The 22,517-nt window shown below is 39.8% G+C and overlaps 1 protein-coding gene across 2 annotated transcripts in view; it reads right to left on the minus strand.

The window, feature by feature from the left end:
* The window catches only part of LOC132300496 (uncharacterized), a 70,431-nt gene that overhangs the window by 24,508 nt on the left and 23,406 nt on the right, over positions 1-22,517 (minus strand). The window contains exons 3-4 of one of the 2 annotated variants that reach the window (XM_059797598.1): positions 17,563-17,640; positions 4,260-4,313 (exon numbers count right to left, since the gene is read on the minus strand). In XM_059797598.1, the coding sequence (XP_059653581.1) occupies positions 4,260-4,313; positions 17,563-17,640 (132 nt within the window). The remainder of the gene's footprint in view (positions 1-4,259; positions 4,314-17,562; positions 17,641-22,517) is intronic. The other variant, XM_059797599.1, reaches the window with a different exon arrangement.

The following is a 22,517-nucleotide window of genomic DNA, read 5'->3' on the forward strand; positions in this document are numbered from 1 at the left end:
TGAACTTCAATTTCTTTTAAAAATAATTGAAATATGGAAAAAAGTTCAGAACGGTCTTTTATTAAAAACAACCAAGTCATCCTGGAATAGTCATCAACAAAGGTAACAAAATAAGAAAAACCTGATTGACTAGGTTGACGAGTAGGACCCCAAATGTCTGTATGCACCAATTCAAATAAAGAAGACCGATGATTAACAATACGAGGAGGAAAAGACACTCTATGGTGCTTCCCCAACTGACACGACTCACAATTTAAAGTAGACACCGACTCAAGGAAAGGTAATACAGACTTCAAGTATCGCAACGAGGGATGACGTAACCGATAATGCCACTGGTATACAGACATCTGGGAATGTAAAGCAACAGCACTAGTGGAAGGTGTGCAATCCAGATAGTATAAGCCATTTCTGTTAGTGCCCCCACCAATCGTCTTCTTCGTGTTGAGATCCTGAAAGACACAAAACGAAGGATAAAATGCGACAAAACAATTGAGTGCCTGAGTCAGTTTACTGACAGATAATAAATTAAAAGGAAATTTTGGGACCAATTGCACAGAAGATAAAGAAATGGATGGGGTTAGTTTTATTGTTCCCTGGCCAATAATGGAACATGTTCTACCATCAGCCAAAGTAACAAAAGAGGGGAAACGAGACTTCTGAAAGGTAGAAAATAGAGATTCATCACCTGTGAGATGGGTAGACACCCCAGAGTCAATAACCCAAGGGGAGGCTGAAGTCTGTAAATCGGACAAGCATGCGATAATACCTGATTGCGCAAAGTTAACCATATCAGTAGAGTGGGGATGTGTCCGGTTAACCAAGGCACTGAACTCAGCTCGGGAGAGTATCGCACTATCACTAGTAGGTGCAGATGATGGCAATACAGAGTTTGGAGCAGATGGGTGGTGGTGGTCAGGAGGGGGATAAGACCCAGCACTATCAGAAGAAGCCACTACTTGATTTGCCCATGCTGGTTTCCCATGGAGAGCCCAACAATGCTCAACAGAGTGGTTAGTACCCCTACAGTGGCTGCAGTAGCGAGTATCAGTACGTCCACGACCACGGCGACTGCGACCTCTATCACGGCCACCACAACCACCACGAGAACCACTCGAAATTCCTCCATACCCTCTGTTGTTATTGGGAGCATCACGGCCTTTAGAGGACTGTGGAGAGATAGAATGAACCATCATAGCTGAATTTTCTTTCACTGTGGACGTCCCATGTGATTGTTCTGAAACACGAAGCAATCTGGCATAAATGTTACCCAGAGATGGGACTCCTCCATCACCAGCAAGGATGTGATCTCGAATATTTTGAAGGCTAGGGTGCAAACCAGCAAGAAAAATAGAAACTGAAAATTCCTCACATTGTCTCTTGAGAACGTCAAGATCAGTAGTTAAGGGATGGTACTGATTCACCTTATCTAGCAAGTTTTTGAAAGTACTGTAATACTCACTGATGCCTTGAGCAGAGGGATCAGATTGACGAGAATGGAACATCTTCTCATATAGGCAATATATGCGAGAGACATTTGTGTCCATAGAGTAGGTTTCTTTAACTGCATCCCATATTCCCTTTGCAGTGGTGAGAAACGTAAAAGTAGATGCAATAGTAGGTTCCATACTATTCCACAACCAGGACATAACCATATAGTTATCAGCTTCCCAATCATCATATGTTGTGGATGTTTGAGGTGGAGGAGCTTGTGTAATAAACTTCAGCTTTTGTCGGGCGCCTAAATATGTCTTCACTGCTTGAGCCCAAAGTAAGTAATTTGAATTACTCAATTTCATAGTTGTAATTTGCAGCCCGACACGATCAACATGTGTTGCAGGAGTTTTATTTCAGTAGACTCAGAAGAAACAGTTGAAGAATCCAACTCCATGTCTCAAATGTATATGTAAATTGACCAGAGAAGAAAAAAAACTTATCTGGCCCAAGTTGAAGTCACTGCTGCCGAATCTGTCCCGAGCGAAACAGAAACAAAAAAAAAAAAAAAATAGAAGAAACTGCCGGAATAGGAAGAAAGGGTCGAACCAGACTCGGATCTGAGCCGAATCTGAAAACGGGTCGGATCTGAGCCGAATATGAACACGGATCGGATCTAAAATAGGTCGTCGGATTTGGGTCGGATCTGAAAACGGGTCACTAGATCTGGGTCGGATCTGACAACTGGTCGGATCTGGACCGGATCTGAAAAACGGGTTTAGGTGAACCTGGATCGGGATAGCCTTGCGCCTGCAACCAAACACTACCCTTCTCCTTCTCAATCAACGCCGGCAAGAGCTAAAACCTACTGCCATCAACAACGAGATCCTCACCAACACAAGGCGAAGCCCCAACCACAAATCTCGACTGCAGCAAGGAACCACACTCACGACAGCCACCGGCGTCAGCGAACAGCGAACGGCGAAGTCGTCCAACAGAGGCCGGATCGACGATGAACAGCGTTCCCTTCACAAGCTAGTACACACCCTACCACCGCGGTAGCGACTTCAATAGCCGGATCTACGCTCTGATACCATGTCAATTTTATAGATTAGAGAGAGAGAGAGAGAGGATGGCTGAGAGAGAGAGAGAGGATGAAAGAGGCGCAGCCCTCACTGTTTTTCTCATTTTCATATATTCCAAACCCTTACACATAGTACAGCATATATATATACAATACAAGAAAGGTCTATTTACATAATGGCCACAAATCCAATGTCTAATTACAATATGATCCCATCATAGATACCTATTTACATATAACTATTCTAACAGAGATTATACAGAATCTATCCCTAACCTTTGATGTTCACTTCCTCACATTGGCAGTTAGTTTTCAACAGATGAAGAAAGAAATTGACTTGAGAATGATGACTAAAATATACCATATCAATAAAAATATTGTCACGAGAGAGCTAAAAAAGAAAGAAAAAGACAAGGCAATATGTCGATGGATGAAGAAAGAGGAAGATAGGTTAGGGAGGGCACAGAAACGTCTTCTAAGCCTCTCGCTCACAAGAGATGACGAAAAAAAAAATTCAAAAATAAAAGAGAAAAGAAGAGAAGATAGAGATGGCAATGAGAGGGTTGACAAAAGCGAGGATTGAGAGAGTATAGAGCTCAAGCACCTTAAAGAGTCAATATGATTGAGTTTGTAGGCGTTAGAAGGCCCTAAACACCAAAACTCCCTTCTAAAATAAAAATGCCCAGAATAAAAAATAAGCCCCAAATGCTTTTCATTCAGTTTTTTCTTTTTGGCAATTATAAGCCCCAAATTCCATTCCAAAAGACCTTTCAACTTCCTAAAGGGTTATTTAATGTGGTCCTCATTAGTTGAAGGTGCTGAAAATGGTAGACTGCAAACAAACCTAACCATTGACAATATTTGCACAAAGTGGTTGCACTAAAAATTTATGCATTCTCATGCTTAAAATTTTCTAAAAAATCCATGTCCTACTGTAATGCCTGGAGAACTAGGCTTAGCTTAAGAAAATAGGTTATAAAGGTGAATGAAGACTTTGTTAGCCAGCATCACAAGCAAAATTTTCGTATGAAAAGACCAAACAATATAGTATCAAGAAAAGGTTATACCAAAAGGGTGAAAAAGTGTATATCAATAAATATATGGTAATCAAGTAAAGATGTTGCAATTTATTTGAAAACATGATGGGTGTAAATAAAAACTCCCGTCCTACGGTAATGGCCAGAGAACAAGGCTTAGCTTTCAAAGATAGCTTACAAAGGTGAAGGAAGCTTTTGTTAGCCAGCTTCGCAAGCGAACACCCTTGCTCACCAGTCATCCCGGAGGGAAGAGAAATTGAAAAGGAAGGGCACATGAGTAGACTTCCATACCTCTTGAACATAAGATTAAAGAGATAGAGATATGGATGAGGCATGAGAAAAGTGAGAGATTGGGAGAGGTAGAGAGCTCGGGCCCTTTAAAAACTGAATACCACTAATTTTGTAGGCATTAAAATAAAAAATCAAAATTCCCTTCTAAAATTAAAATGCCAACATAAAAGATAAGCTCAAATTCAATTCCTAAACCTTAAAACTTATTGAAACCCTTCAAGTACATCAATATTCTAATGAAAAAACTCCTAAAAGGCCTCTGATAAGTAAGAAATAACATGCCATATGTGTGTGTGTGTGTGTGTGTGTGTGTGTGTATTCTAATAGACTTGGACAGCAGAGAGATAAATTACAAGATCAGATTGTATATAAGCAAATTCTAAATTTGAGACATCTTAGACAATTGAAACCAGCACCTGTAAGAAATGATTAACAGCTTTTCTAACCACTGCAGGTTCGTGAGGTGGCAACTGCATGTCAACAAAATTTAAAGTATTTTTTTTATAAGTAACAAAATTTCAAATAATCGGTAAAGCATTCACATATTAAACAAAAACTCTATAATTTTATTAATTAATTTTAATCAAGCAACTAACGAGTAAATCAAGTGACAAGAGAACATCACTTCAACAACCGGTTGTGTGTGTGTGTGTGTGTGTGTGTGAGTGAGAGAGAGAGAGAGAAGGGGGGGGGGGGGGGGGGGCGATACTGAAATGGAGCATTATTTTGTTAATAAAATGTAAGCATACCAAGAACCAAGCCAATTTTATCAATGCAATAGTCAATAAGTGATAATGATAAACTACTTCTAGACATGCATTGGAAGTTAAGCATCATAATACACCCCATCAGTAAAAAGGAGGAGAGAGGGAAGAGGGGGGAGAGAGTAAATTAATAGTGAATCAGTTTTGGTATAAGTTTCCAAGTCAGAATTTAAGTAGTCTCAGAACAATAGAAATGGTGGGTGTCCTAAGAGGTTGTGCCAAAGGAAAATCTGATTAGAATTGGTTTTGTGGGCTGAAACCAAGCCTTGAGACCTTTGACTATCACTCCTCCACTCGGTCTCCAAGTAGTAAAGTGCATCTCTCAGCTTACCATATTCAAATCCTTCGTGATCTTTCCAATAGATAACAGATTGTAATTCAAGTTTGGGACATGAAGAACCGAATTTAAGGACAAGGTGGGTGAAATTTTCACAGTTCCTTGACTGGCTACAGATGATAACCATCAGCCACTTTTATTTTCTGTTTTCCTGAGCATGGTAAGTAACTAAAAAAATAAAGTGAATTGCTTGTCATATGGTCTGAAGCACCTGAATCTATGATCCAGGTGTTAGAATAATTGCTAGAGGAAATTAATGCTTTTGTACATGATTGAACCATGGGACAAGAACCTGAATTTGGAGTTGAGGTTGTGTTTATGTCCTCAAGTTGGTTCAGCAGTGTCCTAAGCCTTTCAATATCAGCCTTGTTGAACCCCGACGTCTACTGATTTTCTTCCACCATGGTGGTTTGATTGGCCTGCCCTGGTTTTGTTGCATAATTCCCTCCTTTGCTGCCAGGACTTTTCAGGTTTTGAGGATTCCTATGTAACTTCCAGCACATCGCCCTAGTGTGTCTAGACTTGTGACAGTAGTCGCACCACATCTTCTCTTTGTCTATTGGTTTCTTGCTATCTCCTGCATTATAGCCTGGTTTGGACACTGCAAGTGCTGAATTCTCGGTAGTAGGACCTCCTCCAGAATTACCACCCATTAGTTCCTTACAATTCTCTTCCCCTCGGATATGAGCGAAAGCTTCATCAAGGTCGGGAAACGGATCTTTACCCAACACTTGGCCACATGCCTGATCGAATTCAGGATTTAGGCCCACCATCAACTGAGATACCCGCTCCTTTTCCAGCATATCTTTCATCTTCTTCGTGTCTGCAGCTGATTCCATATCTACATTTTGATAGAAATCCAGTTTCGTCAATAGCCCTTTAAGAGCTATATAATACTCTGTGACAGTTGAAGAACCTTGCTGGGTTCTGATAATCTGCCACTTTGGTTCAAATATTTGAGAGGCAAAACCTCCCTTGGAGTAGGTTCTTGTGACTGCTTCCCAAATATCCTTGGCAGTGGGCAGGAGAACATCACGACCAGACCAAACTTATGGAAGTGGATAGACATTTCATCAAGGAAAAATTGGACTCGGGACAAGTTTGCACTCCATACGTTCCATCCTCTAAACAAATTGCTGAATTTTTCATCAGATTGTTGACAAGCTTGGGATGCAAAATATCTTTGCACCAGCTTGAGGGGGAGTGTTGGAATAGTTGACTTATTATTCTTTCTGTAAATAGGTTGTACAGATATGATTGTAATTTAGATCCTTATTTTTAGCTCTTAATTTAGGAGACTAAGGAGAGTTACCTAGTTTAGCCAAACGTAGGTCTACTCTTGTATTTATTTATATTTGTGTTATTATTCTATAATAAAGTAGTGTGGTTCATTCTTCACAAACTGGCATAGTATCAGAGCCAAAGGTCTCGAGTTCAAACCTCGTCACCCTAATTAAAAAAATTTAAAAACAGATGTTGGACCAAAAAGAAGGCCACACGTGAGGAGGCTTGTTGAAGGATTCAAATATTAAAGTTACACCCTCTCTAATAGCTTAAGCTTTTAGAGTAGAAGAGTTGTTAACCCCTACCATCCCGAGCCTTGAATATGATGTGTTTAGAAAATGCATCCCACCCCCTCCGAATGAATTTCTAAACACCCACACCTCCTGGGATCCACACTGTGAGAGAGCACCAGCCGCCTCTCTCCTCCCAAAAATGACACAAGATAACTCTCCTCCAAAGGCTATGGTGTTCAACACCAAATCTCCACAACCACTTGCCTAAGAGAGCCCTATTGAAGGGCACCAATCTCCTGATACCCACACCACCTAACTGAAACGGTCCTACACACCTGCTCCCAACGAACAAGATGATACTTGAACTTCTTTCCCATACAGCCCCCTAGAAAGTTGCGCTGGAAACGCTTTTTCCTCTCAGCCATCAAGGAGGGAATCTGAATCAAGGAAAGGAAATAGGTAGGAAGGCTCGATAATGTGCTCTTTATCAAAGTGATCCTCCCACCCTTCGAAAGATACTACTTCTTCCACCCAAAAAACCTCTCAAATCTCTCCACCACAGGATCCCAACCACCCACTCTTCTTGATGATTAGTCCAAGGGTAATCCCTAATAAGAGATAGGAAAGGAGCTAACCCCACAACCAAGGATATTCGCAAGAGAAGCAATATCCGGAACCTCTCCTAAGGGCACAACACGCTAACTTGCAAGTGAGAAACTGCCTGAAAGCAAATCAAGATACACCTCAAGTATCTCAGTTATGAGACATCATCATCACAAAACACCAAAGTATTATCAGCGAACAGCAAGTGGGAAATCTCCAACTGATGCGCTGCATCCCTGCCCACGCTGAATCCTCCGATGAAACCCAACTCTACTGCCCTCTTCATTATTAGGGTTTGTGTGCGTCGACAAAGCCAATGACTGTAATTGGACATTTAGATTAAATAAATACTGACATATAATATTAGTGAATGCTTGTACTGAGTAGGTCAAGAGTTGAACTAGGTGTACATTAATTATTATGATGGGATGATTTAGTGTACATGGAAGTAGGCTTGTGCATAGGAGATATATATCACCGGGGTTCATAATTATCAATGTTCGCACTCAAATGAATAGAATTGGGCATTCTACTTTATGAGTGTATTATACATTGGGTTCCTCTTTGTAGAAACACTAAGTGGTATGGCTTATCTCAATGAACCCAATGTGTTGGTGTGTGGGACACACTTAACGGATCGAGGATCAGTTGAGAATCACGAGTAATTTTCCTTCTCCGTACTAAAGTAAATGGACTCTTAATCCTAGGAGATTTATGGACTGCTAATTATAGTAATATTTGCTTTGATTTACTTGAGTAACCTACGGGTTAACACACTTGGGCATTTTGGGTAAGTGTTATTATAAGTCTGTTGAACATACTTTTCAAGATAGAATTTATGTGGTATTAATATTTTGGTTTGGTTTGTCTGATCACAAAAAACTGGTCAGTTGTATTTAATAAATAGTTTTTGTATTTCTTTATTTATTAAATATATTATTTTATTTGAAAAAGAATTTATGTAATCAAACGGGTTTAAATTTAGATGGCAAAAATATGGATTAATTAGTATATTGGATTGATAGAATTATTTATCCAAAAAAATAATTAGCGTGGAGGGGTTAGTTTGCAATATTAATTACCTTTGGGGCTTTTATTAATTATTCATGTATCCTTGAGTGCAATTATTTATTTTTAGTAAACTAAGAAATAATTAATAAAAGAAGTTTAATATGCTAAGAGCTAGCAAGTTATTATACTACCCTATTGAAGTCAGAATAAGGATAAGCCTATCAGATGCCACTCCTAGCCTAACTTGGAAAGCGAACAATTGGTCAAAAGGAGATTTTTTTTTTTTTTTTTTTTGACAAGTAAAGATATATTAACAAAAGCACTATGAGGGGAGCGAACCCTTAACAAATCAAACAAAATACGCAAAATGCGCCATTACAATGATAAGTTGTCAACAAAATCCAAAAAGCTATCCACATATGGGCAATTTTTCCCATTAACCCAAGAATAAAGAGAATGCAAAATATTTGCCTTAATAATCCACACCGGCGACTCCTTTCCCTCGAAAGATCTTTTGTTCCTCTCGTGCCATAGCCCCCACCAAATACAAAGAGATGCAACCCTCCACGCCTTCCTAACCCGACTACCCATTGGTCTCCCTCTCTAAGCCTCTAACATATCCATCGTGTTACTTGACACCACCCATTCTACCCGAAAAACATTCAGGACCAAACTCCAAACATCCACTGCCACTTTACAGTGCAGCAAGAGATGATTAACCGACTCGCCCGCCTTCTTACACATGCAACACCAATTAACTGCTATTTGGCGTCTTTTTCTGAGATTGTCAAGAGTAAGACTGCTACCAAGCACCACTGTCCACGTGAAAAAAGCCACCTCCAGTGGAGCTGAAGTCCTCCATACAGCCTTCCAAGGAAACCGTTGCTTTTCGAATTCGTAAGACTTTGATAAAACAGCCTCACCTTAAACACCCCTCTAGAATCCCCCATCCACACCATCTCATCCCTACCTTCCCCCTCCACCACTTTACTATAAATTAATCCATTAAATCGGTACTCTCCATCAACTCCCAATCATTAAAATTTCTGCGAAATCTCACATCCAAACTAGCTCTCCCATTCTCTAGCCTAAAATAATCTGCCACCATCGCACGCTTCTCCTCAACCATCCTAAAGAGTTTAGGAAACCTACAAGCCAACACTACATCCCCACACCAAACATCCATCCAAAACCTCACATACCAACCATTCCGAACTCTAAACCGTATCCGCTTAGAGAATTCGTCCCAACCCCTCCTAATACCTTTCCATGAACCCATACCTGCTGATGAAGACACACCTCTAGACATCCAACCTCCCTCCTCTTCCCCAAACCAACAAGCAATAACACGCCTCCAAAGCACAGACCTTTCGCACCCAAATCTCCATAGCCATTTCCCTAACAGAGCTTTGTAAAACATTTCCAACCTGCGAAGCCCCAAGCCTCCTCTTTGAATCGGGGTGCACAAGGTGGTACTTTAAACTCCCCCCCCCCCCCCCCCCCCCCCCCCCCCCCCCAACCCAAAATTCCCCTGAATCTTTTTTTTTTTTTTTTTATAAGTAAAAATATATTAGAAAAACGTTCAAAAGGGGAACGTGTCCCTAATACACAAAAACGAAAGAGCAAAAGCCAAACCTACAGACCAACAGAGTCCAATAGAACAAAAAAATCATCAATCGAGGAGCAAGGGCTGCCTCTAACATAACAGAAAAGAGAGCGAAGAATAAGAGACTTAAGGTTTGCAAAAGACGATTCCTTCCCTTCCAAGTTTCTGTTGTTTCGCTCTCTCCAAATACACCACCAAACACAATGTGGGGCGACCCTTCAAAAATCACAAGCATGACCAGAAACAGGGCAGCTTCTCCAAGCGTTAATTAATTGGAAAGAGTGCTTAGGCATTACCCACTAAACGCCAAAAATACTGAATATGAGATTCCAACAATCAGATGCAACAAGACAATGCATAAGAAGATGGTCCACGGACTCACCATCAGCTTTACAGAGACAACACCAGTTAACAATGGTATTACCTCTCTTACGCAGATTATCTAATGTTAGAATTTTTTCCCAGGTAGCAGTCCAAACAAAGTTCCCTTGAATCTTATTAAGTCTACTAATCACTGTTCTAGGGATTGGAAACAAAGACATAAAATATGTAGGAAGGTTAAAGAGGGTACTCTTCAGCAATGTAAGTTTACCCCCTTTCGACAAGTATTGCTTCTTCCACCCAGATAACTTCTTTTGAAAACGTTCCACCACTAGATCCCAAACGGCAACTCTCTATTGCAACGCCAAATAAGTAAATGGAAAAGTCTCCACTCCGCAACCCAAAATTGCTGCCAACCCATGAATATGATCCACCTCCCCTACTGGAACAATCACACTCTTCCCAATATTAATCTTCAACCCCGAAACCACTGAAAAAACACACCTCAAGTGTCTCACTTGATTCACACTCGCATCACAAAAAACAATAGTGTCGTCAGTAAACAGCAAATGAGATGTAACAATCTGATTTGGCACACGCCCCACCGAAAAACCTTGAATAAAGCCCAGTACCTCTGCCCTTTTTCATGAGTCTACTAAAGGCTTCCATTACAATAATAAATAGAAAAGGGGACAATAGGTCCCCCTAACGTAAACCTCTCGAACTTGTGAAGAAACCTGCTGGTGACTCATTCACTAAGATAGAGAAATGAGCCGTCGAAATACATTGATGAATCCACCCTCTCCAACACATAAAATAAGAACACCCAATTCATATGTTCATATGCTTTTTCAATATCCAATTTACACACAATCCCCGGTTCACCATTTTTGACTCTTGCATCAATACATTCACTAGCAATAAGAACCGGGTCGAGAATTTGCCTTCCTCCAACAAACGCATTTTGAGACTCCGAAATGACCCAATCCAACACTTTTCTTAACCTAATAGCCAGAATCTTCGCAATAATCTTAAAAACAGAACCCACTAAACTAATTGGTCTGAAATCCTTAGTTTCAACAGCTCCACCCTTCTTAGTATATGAGTAATGAAAGTGGGCATTCAAACTCTTTTCAAAACAACCTTCCTTAAAAAAGGCATGCATTACTCTCGTCACATCTGCTCTCACCACCTCCCAATTCTTTTCGAAGAACGCAATTGTAAACCCATCCGGCCCCAGAGCTTTATCTCCATCACAGCTCCTAAGAGCTTCCAACACTTCCTCCTCCCCAAAAAAACCTCTCCAAACCCACTCTATTCTCATCAGAAATTGTATCAAACTCAATATCATCCAACCCCGGCCTCCAAGAGACAGACTCTGTGAACAGCTCTTGATAAAATGCCACAAACCATCCGGATCTCCTCTTCAGTTTTAGCCATGACACCATCAAAACTTATCCTCCCAATGTTGTTCCCTCTTCTATGAGCGTTAGCTAATCGGTGAAAAAACTGAGTATTTCGGTCACCTTCTTTAAGCCAAAGGGCTCTCGACTTCTGTCTCCACGAAACTTCCTCCATCACTGATCACTGCAATCTCTTCAAACTCAGCCTTGCACTCCTCCCTTCTACTCCTCTCCAACACTGAAATCCCCTCAGCACCTTCCTTCCTATCCAACTTTTAAATTTCCCAAAGTAGCTGATTTTTCCTCCACTCCAACTTACCAAACACATCCTTATTCCAGACCTTAACGTCGCACTTTAAGTATCTCAGCTTAGCTGCCAATTGAAAGCTTGAATTACCCCTAACATCATAAGCACCCCACCAGTTCATGACCCTTTCTTTTAAGTCATCCACTCGTAGCCACATGTTTTCATATCTAAAAGGGGATCTTCCTCTCCTAATCCCTCCACAATCAAGCAAAATAGGAATGTGATCAGAGATTGCCCGCACGCATGCCACTTGTGACACATCAAGAAAATTTCTCCTCCATCTCCACTGAAATAAGAAATCTATCCAGCCTAGAAAAAGTAGGATCCCGCCCACTCGACCATGTGAATACGCCTCCCACAATGAGAAGATCCAACAACCTGTTAGCTTCCACAAACTCAGAGAAGTCAGCCATTGCTCCATCCCACGCACCCCTAGAAGATCTCTCACTCGTGTTAAGGACAGCATTAAAATCCCCCCCAACATACCACGGAACCACCCATCTGCTTGTAATGGTACCCAGTTCCACCCACATCACTCTACGCTCCACATCACCTACAGGCCATAAACACCCGAAAAACACCACTTCGAACCATCTTCCTCAAACTCAAAAAGTAATGATAATGAATGCCTCCCTTTCCAAACATCAACCTTCGACACCCATCTCCTATCCCAAAGAATAACAATTCCCCCAGCAGTCCCCTCTGCATCAATAACCTCCCAATCCACAAATCTACCCACCCACAAACTTTTCATAACCTTAGACTCCTCCACACCCAACTTGGTCTCCTGCAAGCAAACCACATGCACTCTCCATTTCCGAACAAAGCCTTCACCACCTTCCTCTTCCTCGGGCCATTTAATCCCCGAACGTTCCAAGACACAATATTAAGCTTCACTGACAACCATTAAGTCTTCCACTCCCCCTCCTTCCCCCACTCCTCTTCACACTCCCTGCTCCACTCCTTCCCTCATAATTAACTTCAGAAAACAAGCCTTTCAGCCCTCTCACCCCTTTCAAAATAGTCAAACTCTTCTCCTTCTTCCTCACCCATTCATCCTCCACTGTTTGAAACAACTCCTTCACTTGCTTATTCTGCCCTTTCCAAGTCAACCCCAGAAGCTTGCTTTCCTCTACAATACCCTTCATAAACTAGTTATCATCAAAACCATCTAAGTCCGAGAGTCTCTGACCATCTCTGATCACTGCCAAAGGAGTGTGAAATCCTAAGAAGCACGGACACGGATACGGGACAAGGATACGACACGACACGGACACGGCGACACGGCAAATCCAAAAAAATTAGGACACAGACACGGCGAATAGTGTATATATATATATATATATATTTTGAGTGTTACTATTTTTCATCAACCTCACAATGGAAAATATATATAAATCATAACTCATAACTAATAAATTATAAAAGAACAATGTTGCAGAGTTAGAAAACCATACTTACAGCAGTCAGCAAAGAATGAATAAATTCCTATTTGATCACAAATTCACAAGTCACATGCAATAGCTGAAATTAAATCAAAGATGAAATCCTATTCATTTACAGGTCAATAAGTCACAGACTCGCACCAGCTGAAATTAAAGCAAGAATAAAGACAACAGAGAAGAAGAAGAAGAAGAAGAAAGAAATTAGTGTCTGTGAAAAAAGAAAAACACCACAGAAGAAGAAAGAAAGATAGGTTTGTGAAAAAAAAAAAAAAGAAGAAGAAAAAAATCTGGGGTTTGTGAAAAATGAAAAAAAAATAAAACAAAGAAGAAGAAAGAATCTGGGGTTTTGAAAAAGGAAAACGAAAAAAAAAAAAAAAAAAGATGAAGAAGAAAAGAAAGAAACTAGGGTTTGTGAAGAAAAAGAAAGAAAAGAGGAAGGAGGAGGAAGAAAAGAGGAGGAAGAGCAGAGAGAGAGAGAGACTGACCTGGAGGCTGGAAGGAGTAGATTTGATCGGTAGCAGGAAGTTGCAGAGCTTCGTCACTTTGACAGAGCAACCCAGACGTCTTTTGAATCTCGTCTTGTAATAGTGTAATGAGTAGCCTTAAATATCTAATTCTTTTGTTTAAAATTGCATATTAAGCTTGAAAGTTTAAAATTATTATGTTCTGACCACATAAGAAGTAAAAATTATTAAATAACTTCATATATTTATACTTTAACCCAACTTTCTTTCAAAAATTATCTTTTAGACCCCTAAAAATAAGACACGCGTGTCGGACACACACCCCTAGCGTGTCGGACGCGTGTCTGCGGAGTGTCCGTGCCGTGTCCACGCCGTGTCCGAAAATTTAAAAAAAATAAAAAATTCCAGACACGTTTTTTGGCGTGTCCGACACGTGTCGGGGCGTGTCCGACGCGTGTCCGTGTCCGACACGTGTCGGACACAGATTCTTTGCCTATTTTGGAGTGTCCGTGCTTCCTAGGTGAAATCCCACCATAATCTCTCCACCCTCAGCCCCGATGTCCCATAAAGGATATGAATGTCCCACTGCAACATCATTGTCATCTAAATCATCCTTTTCATTGCCTGCGCTGAACTCTAGTTGCAAACATTCAGATCCATCATCAATCAAAATACGCCTGCACCCACCCTAAAATAAGCATTCCTTTGTTCTGTAGCACTCGCCATCAGCTTGATCAAACCCCTCTCTTCAACTGAGTGTTTATACCCTCCATCCTCCCTGACTGAAAATACTGGACCACTCCCCTCACCATTCACTTCAGGTATCGTCGCAAGCCTCTGAACTACCGCTGGCCTCCCCCTTCCCTCCCTCTCACCCACTATCCTTACCACCCCAGAAGAAGGAATAGAAGAAGAAGAAGCATGTGTAGAGAGAGAAGAGTTCTCCGAGTTCAAGGCAGAGAATATACCTGGGCCACTACCTCCAGCAACAATCCATTTCTGCTTCTAAACTCGTGACCATTTTTTGCCTATCAAAGGAGAATTAGAGTTGAAAAAGAGAGTGGGGGTAGTTAATTCCTTATAAATAGGGAGACGTGGCCTTTGGGAGTTTCTTCTACTCGAGTTGGGAATTGGGATCCAGTGATTAATGGATATGAGAAAAGATTAGTAAGATGGAAAAAGCAGTATCTATCTAGGGGGGGGGAAGTCACACTCATTAAGAGTACTCTCTCATCCCTTCCTACCTATTTTTTATCTTGTTTCAAATTCCATGCTCTGTTGCTGAAAGGATTGAAAAAATTCAGAGGGATTTTCTCTAGGGTGGAAAGGGAGAGGAGTTTAAGTATCATCTTGTCAATTGGGATCAAGTCTGCCAACCGTTGAGGTTAGGTGGGTTAGGCATTCGAAAAATTGTTCCTTTTAATCGAGCTCTCTTGGGAAAGTGGTTATGGAGATTTGGAAGGGAACGCCATCGTCAGTGGAGAAGAGTTGTCTCGTGTCGTTTTGGTGAAGAGAGTGGGGGCTGGTCATCTCTTCCAGTCACTATTACGGGAGGCGTTGGTGTGTGAAATTCATTCGGAAGGGTTAGGATGTTTTCTCCACACATATTAGATTCAAAGTTCGTAATGACAGACATGTTCATTTTTGGGAGGACCTTTGGTGCGGCGATCAGTTGTTGTCTCACTCCTTTCCTAGGCTTTACAGTATTGCAGCTAATAAGCATGTTTACGTGATTGACTGTTATCAACTTGATAACAATGGAGTTACGTGGGATATGCGGTTTAGGCGGCCCTTTTAGGATTGGGAAATGGAGGAAGCTTGTGTTTTTTTGGATACGTTGTATAGACAGAAGGATATTGGCAGAGCGTGTGATAATATTTTGTGGGTTCCTTTAGCTCATGGTCGGTATGGTGTCCGCTCTATGTTCATCTGTTTGTCCAATTTCGTTGGTCCTGAGTTCCCTTGGAAGTCTGTCTGGCGCTCTAAAGCTCCTCTTCGAATCGCATTCTTCGTTTGGACTGCCACACTGGGGAAGATTTTGACATTGGACAATTTGAGAAAGAGAGGCAACATCATTGTTAATTGGTGTTGCATATGTAAAGATGATAGTGAATCCGTGGATCACATTCTTTTGCATTGTCCTGTCGCGTTTGATTGTTAGAGTTTTATTTTTAGCATGTTTGGCGTTTTTTGGATAATGCCTAAGCACTCCTCTCAATTGATTAACGCTTGGAAAAGGTGTCCTGTCAAAGAACAAGCTCGGGATTATTGGAAGATTGTTCCACATTGTGTCTGGTGGTGCTTGTGGCATGAGAGGAATAACAAATCCTTTGAAGGAAAAGAATCGTCTTTAGCTACTTTAAAATTTCATATTCTTTGTTCTCTGTTCTCTTATGTAAGAGGAAGTGCATGCTCCTCGATTGATGATTTCTTTGATCTCTTGGATTCCATTGGTCCTTAGACCTTTTTTATTCTTGTATTAGGGACACGTTCCCTTTTGAACACTTTTCTAATATATTTTTACTTATCAAAAAAAAAAAAAATAGGGAGACGTGGCCTACCCTAAGCACACAACTTGTCAGAAAGTTTTTACGTAAAATCATTCACACATATTCTCCATTATTCCCTAGTTCGTAGGATCTGAAGTCCACTCCTCATCTGCTCGTGGTTTCCATTCAAGGCCATAGGAGTGAAGATCAGGAGGTGGATCCAAGCCAAAAACAGAGGAGGAACATTCAAGCAATCAAGTTCAGATTGTTTGTGAATGACAATATTTGAAGGTTGACAATTATTCAATTGTCTCAACGTGAGTTATTGAAACCCTCTTCGGTACACTAAATGTATTAATTATATTGATTTTAAAGCCAATAGAGACATTCCTGTTTGTTTTTAAAATACTTGGAAAGAAATTGCTTCCGCTTTATCTTGGGCTACTCAATTCGTTTTAACGAATCAAAGTTTCATGGATCAAATATAAACAGTTTATTGTATCTTGTTTTTATATGCAAGTTTCTATTTGGATGATTTAGCTTTGTTGTGGATGACGACTTTCTGTGGAGACCCATTAGGTTTTATTTGTTTTATTATATTCACGCCATTTGTAAAGGGCGATTAACTTGAAAATTTCCTATGAATGGGCAAGTTAATTGGTATTCCTAGGCTGTTTTATTTTATTCTATATTATTCTGCATTATGAAATTGTAATAATGGAGGCTGTCAAAGACGTACGTGAATCAAGGTGAGCCCAAACCTAATTGCATGGAGATCATCACACCATGGAGATAAACAAGAAAGAATCACAGAGTCCTGGGTTCGTTGCATGAGGATTGCATGGCGTACTTCAAACCAAAGATACATGACTTGCATGCATCCATGGAGAACCCTAGGAAGCACGTCAATGGATATACACCAAAAGGAAGGACCCACATTGGCTTTTCTCTCTCAATGCCGGCGTGTCGCTGCTCCAGCAGCAGCATCGGTGTCACTGCATCAACGGCGACGAGCCATCGCTGCCGCAGTAGCGACTATAAGTCGCTGCTGGCAGCTGGTTAGCGACAATCAATATTGTTGCATTGATATACTCATCACCACACCATTATGAACTTGACTGATGATTTATAAGTAGCATGACAAAATAATACATGGCAGAGCCAAAATAATTTACAAATATTAATAGTAAAATTCAATCACCCCCATAGAAATATATAAAAAAATATTTATATTCCTTGCAGCAATTAAAAATCAGTTTCATAAAAGGGTCTCAAATTGATGCATTACACATATGAAGTGAATAAACCAAAATGGAACATGTTTAGTAAAATAATGCAACTATAAGAAATTGCAGTTATACCATGAGTCTAAAACTCTAATCTACTTAGCAACATATGCAAATCTTAGAGCAACGAAAAGGTGAAACAAGTTTTAACTTTGTAGGTAAGTACCACTTCACCAGGTTTCCTTTTACTTATGCGTTCCACGTCAACATGGCAAACATTTGACAAGGCATGTACTCCTGCATCCTACCAGTAGTACAAACTAAACATCAACGTCCAAATCATAAATTAAATAACATATGAAAAAAAAAAAAAAAAATGTAGACATATAGTGACAAAGATCAATAGAAAAATATTGTGTTGCATGCAAATTTATCAATTCCTAAAATGAAATAAAAAAATAAAAATCTATTGGGGCAGCGAAAGCGCGTGAAACACAAAGATCCAACAAAAACCAACAAAGCAATCACACACAAACACAAGACATACATGGTTCAGCCAAAACCTGCCTACATCCATGGATGAGAAGATTCCATTATGATTTGTAGAGATATTACAACAATAGAGTAACAACACCTCATGTATCACTCCACGAGCCTATCTCCTCGCTGACAGTGTCACCGGTGTTTTTCCTACCCTACCAACCCGCATGCTACCTCTACCCTCCCTCATGAGACTACATCTCTCTCAATCTCATAGGTCTCAACTCACAACAAATGTACCTATTTATAGAGTTACAAGCACAATTCCTTGTTGGAGAAGGATTACAATTCCTTATGGGCGAAGACTTGCCAAACAAGAAATTAGCTAACAGAATACAACTCTAGAATAGAATCCTAATTAGAATAGGAATTTGAGACACAATTTCCAACAATCTCCACCTTGGCTCAAATTCCATCCAGTCAATCGTCACTTCCACAGCATTGATAGGACAATTCTTTTGCAGCTTCAATCTTGACGATACTCCTGCAAAACTCCGATTGTCCACATTATATATTGCTCGATCAATCAAACCTCGAAGGCTCCACCTTGATTACTCGAGCTCCATGCCATGTAACCAAGCCGATTGACTCCACCTACAACTGAAGCCTGTTGCAGTACATGTTGAGACTTCTTGTGTTTTCTGGATCTCCTTCACCTTTGCCTCTGATACCAATTTGTTGGGGCAGCGGAAGCAAGCAAAACACAAAGATCCAACAAAGCAATCACACACAAACACAAGACATACATGGTTCAGCCAAAACCTACCTACGTCCATGGATGAGAAGAGATTCTATTATGATTCGTAGAGATATTACAACAATATAGTAACAACACCTCATGTATCACTCCACGAGCCTATCTCCTCACTAACAGTGTCACCGGTGTTTTTCCTACCCTACCAACCTGCATACTACCTCTACCCTCCCTCATGAGACTACATCTCTCTCAATCTCAAAAGTCTCAACCCACAACATATGTACCTATTTATAGAGTTACAAACACAATTTCTTGTTGGAGAAGGATTACAATTCCTTAGAGGCCAAGACTTGCAAAACAAGAAATTAGCTAACATAATACAACTCTAAAATAGAATCCTAATTAGAATAGGAATTTGAGACACAATTTCCAACAAAATCAAAGAACATATATGGCAGTTTTGGGTAGATAAATTAGTTTTTAGACACATCATGGATCACAAATAACTTAGTCAGTTTTCTAAGCTTAACATTATAAAGAAAGGGAAAAAAAAAAAGGTTAGTACAAATTTATTGTTTTCCCAGACATGTAGTACTCTTAACCTGCCAAGTGAAAAATTGAAGATCCATTATTTAAGTTGAATAACAAACCAAACAGCTTAAAATGCTATAAAGGACTACTTACTTTAACACGGAACTAATTAAGGAACAACAAAAGCTGGTGCTAGCCACTTGGAGTTAACTGCAGATCCTATTTTGCAAGTACAAGGTACCTTGTGCAAAAAGAGGCCCCAAGCAAATAATTGAGAATTTCAAGGTTCATCTTCATTGGGTTGATTAAAGGTACACTGATTGTTAATTGAGAATTTCAAGGTTCCTCTTCATTGGTTCGAATAAAGGTACACTGATCATCTACCACTTTACCTAATCAAATTCATTGTATTCTCTTGCTATCATTTCCTATACCTCTCAATGAGAGAATAATTAACATGGGTTTTAAGATAGGGTAGCCGAGATTGAGAAATGGAAGCAATAGCAGACCAGATTAAAATGTCAGAAAGATGGTAAGATCTCAGGAATAGATATAGGACCAGATGTTGCTGCAAACTCAAGATTGCAAAGCCAGAAAATAGTGCTGTCCTTCATCCACTGCAAATGGGAAGATGCTGGGGAGAGAATACAGTCTCTCCCATCAATTATAGCAAGGATACTTCGCCCAAAATGGCAATTTCTAAACTGGTCCTAGATGCAAGTTTATCTATTTGGTTTCCTTGAATGACTATACTTGCGTTGACTGACGGCATTTATTCAGTGAGGTCTTTAGATAGGACTTCTCATTTGAAGGGTATGTAGGATACATACTGTCACGCCCCAAAAAAAAAAAAAAAAATTCTTTCTAGGTAAAGTGAATTTTTTTTATAAATATGAAATAAAGTACAAATGGAGCAACAAGGGCATATACCCTTGGATTATAAGACTAACAGAAAACATCCCCCTAAGGAGGCATAGCCTCCACACAAACAACAGCTAACAGCAAAAAATAGAATCTCAAAACAACAGCAATGCATCTTGTAGGCTTAGACCAGGTAAACAAGCAACCTCCCACCAAATCTGTTAGCCAACAGAAATAGGATCTTTACACACACCATTATGCAATATAGCCTTTCTTTCTCCCCAAATAGCAGTAGTGAAGATCATAACGCAGACCTTGGACCTTAGATTTTGCTGCTCAGAATACACAATGAACCACTGAATCAGCTGCTGAAAAGAATAAGATTCAGGCATATTCCAATTCAACAGGTCTCTAATCCATCTCCAAATCTGCTAAGAGTAGGTACATGAAACAAAGAGATAATCACGAGAGTCTTCATTTGTATAACAAAGATGGCAGATAGCACCCAGCACAATACCTCTTCTCCTCAAATTAAACCAAGACAGATGTCTATCATGTATCACCATACAGCAAGTGACACTAGTTCGAGGTCTGCAAGCAGTCCAACATAATTTAAACCATGGAACCTTAGGATAGTCAATTCCATGATTTTTTAAAGGTGAACTTGCCCCCATTCCAAAGAACCCGTTTCTTCACCAGAATTAATAGACATAGAGAGACAAAGTTCCTCAACTGATTGACAATAGGACAATGGACTTCAGGTAAATTCCAGGTTCCATTTCTGATAATAGATGAGGCTGAATCAGATTTAGGAAGATCCAAAATCCTACAAATCCTATGAGAAAAGCACTGGATAAGTGACTGCCCATGACACCAAAGGTCCAAGAATAATTTAATCAATTGGCCATCACCAATCTTGTACGAAATATGCTGCACCAGAAGAATCCTCATACCCAAAATATTTTTCCAACAAGTTGAATCATTAAAAGTTGGATTAACAACGCAAAAGATGTCAGCAAATTTTTGTCTAAAATATGCTACACAGAGGCAGTCCTTGGATCTCACAAAATCCCTAACAAATTTGGAAGCAAAGGCTGAGTTAATATCTGATATTTTTCTTAGGCCCAGACCCCCCTCTGACTTAGGAGAGGTCACCATACTCCATCCAAGAGCATGAGTCTTCTTCCCAGCCTCTGATTGACCCCACAGGAAGTATCTGATCTTCTTCTCAAGAGTTGAAACAATGCAACTAGGAAGCATAAAGGAAGCAGACAAATGATGGGTGTAAGAGTAGAGAACTGTTTTAATGAGCTCAAGCCTACCGGCAAATGATAAATTAAGTGCATTCCAAGAATTAAGTTTAGTGGTAAACTTATCTACCAAAGGGCTGCAATCAGACCTCCTAAGTTTATTTGAGCTGAGAGGCAATAAAGATATTTATTAGGGAGATTAACCATATTAAAGTTAAACAAGACTTCAATTCTTCTCTTCCAACACAGGACATCTAGTCCAAGTACCTAAACTTGGTGCATGACTTTAGTCCAATACCTGAGATTTTTTACGACCATCTAAAATAACTCGATATATTAACACCACCAACTAAACAAAGACATTAATCCTCAAATAAACCGATATAACTAATAATATTCAAATCTCATTACCAGCACCACACCACAAGAGTCACTCATGTCGGAATGATAAACTGGAACAACTAAAACAAAAACAATTGAGTCAAGCTCTAGTCTTTCACGTGCCTCTCTATCACGTGCTAATCATCGAGTACCGATTTTAAAGGGGTGAGGTCACAAGGTCATCAAGAAAATTGCTCAACACCACCATTGCTCAGCAAATTGATCTTCCTTTATATTCCCATATATAAAAGCAACTCATATAAGGTATAACTTAGCTCAAGTTATTTAATCAATTCCTATATATTATCACCGTCGGTTTACATAATAATTAATATCTAAATAATTAATATATATTCCAACCACATTTGGCATCAACTACAAAATTCTTACTCAATCTCCTCCATTCATATAATAACAATTAGGGTAAATTACACTGACACCCCTTCAGGTTAGGTCAAATCTCACATAGATGACCTTCCGGAAATATATATATATATATCACATAGATGGACATTTTGGTTTTAACTTTCAATTACACCCCAAATTACTTTTTAGGCTCTGACACATGCGAATTGACTCATTTGCCCCTAATTTTTTAATACAATTTAATACAAAATATCTGTAATCTTTTTTATTTTTTTGATAAGTAAAAATAACATTAAAAAAAGACGTTCAAGAGGGGAACGTGTCCCAATTACAAAAGTGGAACCGGGACTAAGGCCCCAAAGAATCCAAAAAAGTAATTAAATCATATAAAGAAGAACAAAAGCTCCTCTTCACATAATTGAAGAGAGAACGAAGAATGTAAAGTTTGACCGTTTCCGTAGGCAACTCTTTTCCTTCGAACATTCTGCTATTTCTCTCCTTCCAAATGCACCACCATACACAATGTGGTACAATTCTCTAGAAATCGCGAACGTC

This window comes from Cornus florida, unplaced genomic scaffold (genome assembly GCF_030987335.1).
Source record: "Cornus florida cultivar Cherokee Brave unplaced genomic scaffold, ASM3098733v1 CherokeeBrave_3.0.0_Hap2_Chr03, whole genome shotgun sequence".
Lineage (NCBI taxonomy): Eukaryota > Viridiplantae > Streptophyta > Magnoliopsida > Cornales > Cornaceae > Cornus > Cornus florida.